The sequence below is a fragment of the Hydractinia symbiolongicarpus genome, chromosome 11 (assembly GCF_029227915.1).
Source record: "Hydractinia symbiolongicarpus strain clone_291-10 chromosome 11, HSymV2.1, whole genome shotgun sequence".
Lineage (NCBI taxonomy): Eukaryota > Metazoa > Cnidaria > Hydrozoa > Anthoathecata > Hydractiniidae > Hydractinia > Hydractinia symbiolongicarpus.
The window spans coordinates 13,972,518-13,980,580 of NC_079885.1; the positions used below are offsets into that span (position 1 = coordinate 13,972,518).

The 8,063-nt window shown below is 41.8% G+C and overlaps 2 protein-coding genes across 2 annotated transcripts; both read right to left on the reverse strand.

Moving 5' to 3' along the window:
• Positions 1–1,207: 1,207 nt before the first annotated feature.
• Positions 1,208–3,558, reverse strand: LOC130613460 (uncharacterized). The gene is made up of 2 exons (XM_057434801.1): positions 1,343–3,558; positions 1,208–1,289 (listed from the first exon to the last, which is right to left on the reverse strand). Exons 1-2 carry the CDS (start codon positions 3,556–3,558, stop codon positions 1,208–1,210), a joined length of 2,298 nt encoding a protein of 765 aa, XP_057290784.1.
• A 670-nt stretch (positions 3,559–4,228) lies between these two features.
• On the reverse strand, positions 4,229–5,206 carry LOC130613461 (uncharacterized). Its single transcript, XM_057434802.1, has one exon. The coding sequence runs from the start codon at positions 5,204–5,206 to the stop codon at positions 4,229–4,231; it is 978 nt and encodes a 325-aa protein (XP_057290785.1).
• Positions 5,207–8,063: the final 2,857 nt, after the last annotated feature.

The window sequence follows — 8,063 nt, forward strand, 5'->3', positions numbered from 1 at the left end:
ATGGTTCCACCACCCTTCGCGGGATACCATTACTCTAGTCCTTCCAGTCTCAATAGACTATAACGTACCAAGTCCTTTTCCTTGGCGCCATGGCTTTAGAACACTTTTAACTCCGTGCACAGCCCTCTAAATGCTGTAACATGGCCTTTTGCAGACTAATAAAGGCTTTAAACGTAAATACTGTCGTTCCAACTGCCTGCGCAGGTTACCATTGGAGTAGTCCTTCCAGTCTCAATGGACTATCACGTCCCAAGTCCTTTTCCTTGGCGCCATGGCGTTAGAAGACCGGCAACTACGCGCACAGTCCTCTAAATGCTGTAACATGGCCTTTTGCGGCCTAATAAAGCCTTTACACGAAAATACCGTGATTCCACCACCCTCCGCGGGATACCATTGGTCTAGTCCTTCCAGTCCCAATGGACTACAACGTCCCAAGTCGTTTTCTTTGGCACCTTGGCGTTAGAAGACCGGCAACTACGCGCACAGTCCTCTAAATGCTGTAACATGGCCTTTTACAGACTAATAAAGGTCTTACACGCAAATCATGTTCTTCCACGCCCCAAGCAAGGTTACCAATGGTCTAGTGTTCCCAGTCTTAATGGAATATGACGTCTCAAGTCCTTTTCCTTGGCGCTTTAGCGTTAAAACACTTTTTACTACGCGCACAGACCTCTAAATGCTGTAATATTGCCTTTTGCAGCCAAATAAAGGCTTAACACGTAAATAACGTTGTTCCACCACCCTTCGCGGGATACCATTAGTCTAGTCCTTCCAGTCTCAATAGACTATGACGTCCCAAGTCCTTTTCCTTGGCGCCATGGCTTTAGAACCCTTTTAACTCCGTGCACAGCCCTCTAAATGCTGTAACATGGCCTTTTGCAGACTAATAAAGGCTTTAAACGTAAATACTGTCGTTCCAACTGCCTGCGCAGGTTACCATAGGAGTAGTCCTTCCAGTCTCAATGGACTATGACGTCCCAAGTCCTTTTCCTTGGCGCCATGGCTATAGAACACTGTTAACTACGTGCACAGCCCTCTAAAGTCAGTAATATGGCCATTTGCAGCCTAATAAAGGTGTTATACGTAAATCACGTTCTGCCACGTGCCCAGCAAGGCTACCAATGGTCTAGTGTTCCCAGTCTTAATGGAATAAGATTGGTATCGTCGACAAACAATGCACTGTCGTAAAATGGATTTGATTGTGCGTCTACCTTTTGGAATCCAAAACTTCATTCGTAACATGTTGAGTGTCGCTTCTACGCCTTGATGAAATGTTTTTTCGTGGGCATCTTCAACCAGAAGTTTTGTAAAATGTGAATCACTCGAAAGAATCAACGGATACCTTTCGTCATATGAAAGCTTTTTATTCTCACCAAAACGTCCTTTAACACGTAAATCTCCTTTCTCATCATAAAACAACTTCAGGGCGGACGAAAGTTTGTTGAAGTAGTTTTGGTTGTTTCGAAGTTTTCGTTGATTGTTTGTAATCAAAATATCAAATGCACTTTTGTATTCTTGAGTCGACAGTTCACGATCGTTGCATACTGATAAGTCTCTTTTTCGAATTCGATTTAACAATTTATTCGCAAATCTGTAAACATATCCAATGGTAGTTATAAGCTTTTTCAGTGAGCTAAACTTAGTCTCGTCTATAATATCATGTAACTGCGAATGACAATGATGAGTGGAATGACTAATGTTAGTAGTGACATGACCTTTCTTCTCTTCTGACAAAACATCAAATGAATGTTTGTTGACATAAAACTCAGGTGGAACAAAGCTGGAATCAGACAGAAATTCAGGACCGTTTAACCACAAATTTGAATTGAAGTCACCAATTTTGTCTGGTCTGGTAGGTATATCACTGGGGTTATGAATGGTGGAAACGTGAAACCATGATTCCGATGGAATGACTGATCGAACATAAACAGCTCTGTTTTCTACCCATGGCTTCCACTGCTTCAATTTGCCTTTTAGCCAACAAAGGGCAACTTCCGAATCTGACCAACCGAAAAAACGATCAACTTTCAATCTACCATTGATCGCATTAAGCACATGGCTCATCAACTTTGCTAAGAGAGCACATCCTAGCAATTCTAAACGTGGAACAGAATGCGGCTTTAGGGGCGCAACTTTCGTTTTAGCAGTCACTAGCGAAACACTTACGCCGAGGTTAGTTCGTATTTTTGCATAAATCACAGCAGCGTAGGCAATCGTCGAGCTATCACAAAATCCATGCAGTTTAATTGATTGAATTTCATGACGCGGTTCACAGAATAAATAACGTGGTATCTCAAAAGTTTGTAAATTCGCAAAATCGTTCAATATATCTCTCCATTGTTTAAGCAGTTCCCCTTGCAGTGGATCATCCCAGTCGGACTTGTGTTGACAACATTTCTGGAAAAGAACCTTTACTTTGGTGGTGATTGGTGCGATCAGGCCCAACGGGTCATAAAATGAAGCAGATATACGTAAAATGTTTCTTTTTGTTGGAAACAGTTCTTTCGCTCGTTTCAATAACTCGTCAAATCGGTACACTAGAATATCTCTGTCGATGTCCCACTCGACCCCTAATACTTTGGGGTTAACAGTTTTGTCGCTATTCGGTTCAGAATTCACTTTCTCAATTTTATCTATAAAAGTTTGTAATTCATTGTTATTAGTAGCCCATTTTCGCAAATTGAACCCTCCTTCTTTCATGATTTGTTTACTAATTTCGTAAAGTTTCTTGCCTTTAGTTACGGTATCGGTACCGGTTGTTAGGTCATCGACGTACAAGTCATCCTTCAAAACATCAGTAATTTCGGGGCAGATAATTTCGTAAGTCTCCAAGTGGTGTTGGATTGTCCCATTGAGTAAAAACGGACTGCACGTTAACCCAAACACGACATGCAGAAATCGATAGATAATGAGCTTTGAATCGTTCTCTGTAGGGTTTTCTTTCCACAAAAAACGAAGATAATTACGGTCTTTCTCAGCGATTTCAATATTCAAGAAGGCTTGTTGAATATCAGCAACTAAAGCGACGTAGTTCGTACGGAATCTCAGCAGAATGTCAAACACCTTAGCAAGTAAATTAGGACCAGAGTACAAAATGTCATTGAGGGATGGTTTGTGAACGGCACAAGATCCATCAAAAACAGGACGAACTTTCGTTGTACTTTTATCTTGGCGTACAACCGGATGATGCGGAAGGTAGTAAGCATTTTCGCAAGCTATCTCACTTTCTGGAACTTTTTCTATAATCTGTTTCGATTCGTAGTCTTCAAAAACGTCGTTGTATTGCACAGCTAAATCAGGTTCATTTCGTAATCGTTTGTTAACAAGAGAATCTAAGCGTTGTTTCGAAACTGCAAAATTATCGGAAAGTTTATCATGATCAGGACGAAATGGTAATTCGGTCACGTAGCGTTCACCGTTGAATTCAAGAGTTTGTTTAAAGGAAGATAATACGTTTTCGTTTTCTCCGTCACCGATCGACTCAATTTGCCAAAACTTGTTCAACTCGTCACGGAGAATTGTGTTTTCGGTATCAATACGGCAGGCGTGGACTTCCATGCAGCTTGATTCGTTCGCATTCGACTGTTCACCTCCGGACAAAATCCAGCCAAGTTTGGAATTGATAGCGATAGGACCGCCTCTCGGATCTCAAACAACTTCGCCGGTAATGAATGAATAATAATGGTCTAAACCAATCAGAACGTGAACATTCATTCTCGTTTCACCATTTGAAAAATCTGCTAATTTCAACCGCTTCAAGTGTTCGTAATTATCAGCGTAATATTTCGCATTCTGATTTGAGAGAGGAGCGCAAATGTTTGGTACGGCAATGGCTTCGATGGGTACGGTAGATGAGCGGTCAGGGGTTTTTACATACAACTTAACAACGGGTAGCTCTCTCGATTGGCTGTTGCTATGGCCAAAAGTGTTAATAATTAATTTCTCCTTTCGAATTGTTTCTAAATTCAGTTTTTCTTTCAGTTCATTTGTGACATATGTTCTCTGGCTACCTGAATCAAACATGAATCTCGTTTGTATGTTCCTGCTCTCCCTTTCTTTCGAAACAAAAGCTTTAGCCGTCTGCAAAAGAATTCCTTTGTTTTCTTGGCTGATGTGATTCGCGTTGGTTTCGTTAGAAGGGTTTTCCTCCGAGCCATTGTTGTCTTTATCTTTTCTTTCGGCACGTTTTTCTTTCATACACAAAGAGATGTGGTGACGTCTTCCACATCTATTGCATATGTAATTTGAACAACAGTTCTTTGAAATGTGTCCATGCTGCAAGCATAAAAAGCAACGCCCTTCCTTTTTCATAATTTGCGAACGTGTTTGTACGTTGGTAACTTTTGAACACCTCGACGGAGAGTGAGAATCGTGACAGAAAACACATTTTTTTCCACTTCTCCTCTCCAAAGTTTCTAGAAATAATCATTCGTAATTCGTTGGGAATTCTTTCGTTCAGAACCGGAATCAATAAACTCAGCATTTCGCTATTATACTTCAAATTTTTCAAATTTCGAATACAGTTCTCAACATCATTATAAAGTTTTCTCAATTGTTGGGTGTTATCCATTGATCGTACTGACTCAATCTTCAACAGGGCTTCCATGTGCGCGTTAATGAGCACCTGTTCGTTGCCAAAACGGTTTCTAAGCAACTCTATAGCATTTTCGTAGTTACTGTTCGTCAATTCTAACCCAGAAATAGTTGATAAAGCGGTTCCTTCGACGTATCTCTTCAAATAATTAAATTTATCAATTGCATTCAAACTGTCATTGTCATTAATGGCTGAATTAAACTGGTCCCAAAACGAGGGCCAATTCAAAGGGTTCCCATTAAATTTGCTCAGTTCTATTTTGGGTAGTCTCATCGATTTCTTTTCAACAGACCGTGTCGATTCTGTGGCTGAAACATGTGGTCCGGTAGCGGTAGTAATAGTCGCGAGACTCATGTTCACTAATAGATAAAATTCTGTAGCCTCCATAACGTCGGTTTCGATCTCTTCACCTGATAAAACACCGTATAGCTCTTCATCTAACTCCTTTAACTGTTTAACAGTGTCAATTAAAGTGGTCTGTAAAGAAATAATTTCTGCTCGTTTCTCCTCCGAAAAGTCCTTAACTATGACATCAATTCGCTCGCGCAAAGTGCTCGCAATAGACCGCAACCCCTTTCGCCTTGCACTCTTCCTCGTAGTCGCAGTAGACATAATGAAATTTAATGTAATGCAAAAAATGAAACCAATGAAACTGGAAGCATGAAAAATGAAAGTTTTTGAAATTTGACGTGCAGTACACAATAAGACGATTTCAGAATAACAAACACTGTCTAAGCTAAGTTAAAGTTCATAACATAAATCCACCAATTCGAGCAAATAATATCCACACAACATCACAAGTCCACCAATTCAAGTAAATATCCAAAAATAATATCAAAAGTCCATCAATCGAGCGCCATTTAAAGATTCATAAAATATCAAAATCAAGTACCTCGTGTACTCTACTCGTTATCTTTCTCAACTATACTCTCTAGAAAAATTGTACAACAAAAAAAGAAGAATGCGGGAAAACCCCGAAAAAATAATAATGGCGTCATTATTTACATAGCATTTAGAGGACTGTGCGCGTAGTTGCCGGTCTTCTAACGCCAAGGTGCCAAAGAAAACGACTTGGCACGTTGTAGTCTATTAATACTGGAAGCACTAGACCAATGGTATCCCGCGGAGGGTGGTGGAATCACGTTATTTCCGTGTAAAGCCTTTATTTGGCTACAAAAGGCAATATTACAGCATTTAGAGGCCTGTGCACATAATTAAAAGTGTTTTAACGCTAAAACGCCAAGGAAAAGGAATTGGGACATCGTAGTTCAATGATAGTCGGAAAGGTACACCATTGGTAGCCTGGTTTGGAGAGTGGAAGCACGTGATTTACGCGTAAGGCCTTTTTTAGACTTACAAAAGCCATACTATAGCATTTAGAGGTCTGTGCGCGTACTTGCGGTTTTCAAACGTCACGGCGTCAAAGAAAACGACGTGGGACGTCATAGTCCATTGAGACTGGAAGGACTACACCAATGGTAGCAGGCAGGTGGAGCGACAGTATTTACGTATAAGACCGTTAATAGGCTGCAAATGGCCTTATTACAGCGTTCAAAGGGCCGTGCACGTGGTTAACAGTGTTCTAACGCCATAGCGCGAAGGAAAACGACTTGGAACGTCGTATTCCAATGAGACTTGAAGGACTAGATCAATGGTAGCATGGCTGGGAGCATGGAAGCACGTTATTTACGTGTAAGGTCTTTATTAGTCTGCAAAAGGACATAATACTGCATTTAGAAGGCTGTGCACGTAGTTAACAGTGTTCTATAGCCATGGCGTCAAGGAGAAGGACTTGGCACGTTATAGTCCATTGAGACTGGGAACACTAGGCCATTGGTAGCCTTGCTGGGGACGTGGAAGAACGTGATTTACGTGCAACGCCTTTATTAGTCTGTAAAAGGACATATTGCAGCATTTAGAGGGCTGTGCACATAGTTCACAGTGCTCTAACGCCATGACGCCAAGCAGAACGACTAGGCAAGTTGTAGTCCATTGAGACTTGAAAGAGTAGATCAATGGTAGCCTGGCTGGGAGCATGGGAGCACGTGGTTTACGTCTAAGGCCTTTATTAGGCTGCAAAAGACGATAATGCCGCATTTAGAGGGCTGTGGACGTAGTTAACAGTGTTGTAAAGCCATGGCGTCAAGGAAAAGGACTTGAGACGTCATATTCCATTAAGACTGGGAACACTAGACCATTGGTAACCTTGCTTGGGGCGTGGAAGAACGTGATTTGCGTGTAAGACCTTTATTAGTCTGTAAAAGGCAATATTACAGCCTTTAGATGGCCGTGCACGGATTTAACAGTGTGCTAAAGCCATGGCGCCAAGGAAAATGACTTGGCACGTCATAGTCCATTGAGACTGGAAGGACAAGACTAATGGTATCCCGCGAAGGGTGGTGGAACCACGTTATTTCCGTGTAAAGCCTTTATTTGGCTACAAAAGGCAATATTACAGCATTTAGAGGCCTGCGCACATAATTAAAAGTGTTTTAACGCTAAAACGCCAAGGAAAAGGAATTGGGACGTCGTAGTTCAGTGATAGTCGGAAAGGTACACCATTGGTAGCCTGGTTTGGAAAGTGGAAGCACGTGATTTACGCGTAAGGCCTTTTTTAGACTTACAAAAGCCATACTATAACATTTAGAGGACTGTGCGCGTACTTGCGGGTTTTCAAACGTCACGGCGTCAAAGAAAACGACTTGGGACGTCATAGTCCATTGAGACTGGAAGGACTACACCAATGGTAACTTGCGCAGGCAGGTGGAGCGATGGAATTTACGTATAAGGCCGTTAATAGGCTGCAAATGGCCATATTACAGCGTTCAAAGGGCCGTGCACGTAGTTAACAGTGTTTTAACGCCATAGCGCGAAGGAAAACTACTTGGAACGTCGTATTCCATTGAGACTTGAAGGACTAGATCAATGGTAGCATGGCTGGGAGCATGGAAGCACGTTATTTACGTGTAAGGTCTTTATTAGTCTGCAAAAGGACATAATACTGCTTTTAGAAGGCTGTGCACGTAGTTAACAGCGTTATATAGCCATGGCGTCAAGGAAAAGGACTTGGCACGTTGTAGTCCATTGAGACTGGGAACACTAGGCCATTGGTAGCCTTGCTGGGGACGTGGAAGAACTTGATTTACGTGCAAGGCATTTATTAGTCTGTAAAAGGACATATTGCAGCATTTAGAGGGCTGTGCACATAGTTCACAGTGCTCTAACGCCATGACGCCAAAGAGAACGACTAGGCAAGTTGTAGTCCATTGAGACTTGAAAGAGTAGATCAATGGTAGCCTGGCTGGGAGCATAGGAGCACGTGGTTTACGTCTAAGGCCTTTATTAGGCTGCAAAAGACGATAATGCCGCATTTCGAGGGCTGTGGACGTAGTTAACAGTGTTCTAAAGCCATGGCGTCAAGGAAAAAGACTTGAGACGTCATATTCCATTAAGACCGGGAACACTAGAC

Bases quoted from the DNA above. Each gene is read 5' to 3' on its own strand.
- LOC130613460 (XM_057434801.1), bottom strand. From the start codon at position 3,558: ATGGAAGTCCACGCCTGCCGTATTGATACCGAAAACACAATTCTCCGT. The intron at 1,290-1,342 runs GTATCCGTTGAT...TTCTGGTTGAAG, and splicing joins AAGCTTTCATATGACGAAAG to ATGCCCACGAAAAAACATTT.
- LOC130613461 (XM_057434802.1), bottom strand. From the start codon at position 5,206: ATGTCTACTGCGACTACGAGGAAGAGTGCAAGGCGAAAGGGGTTGCGG.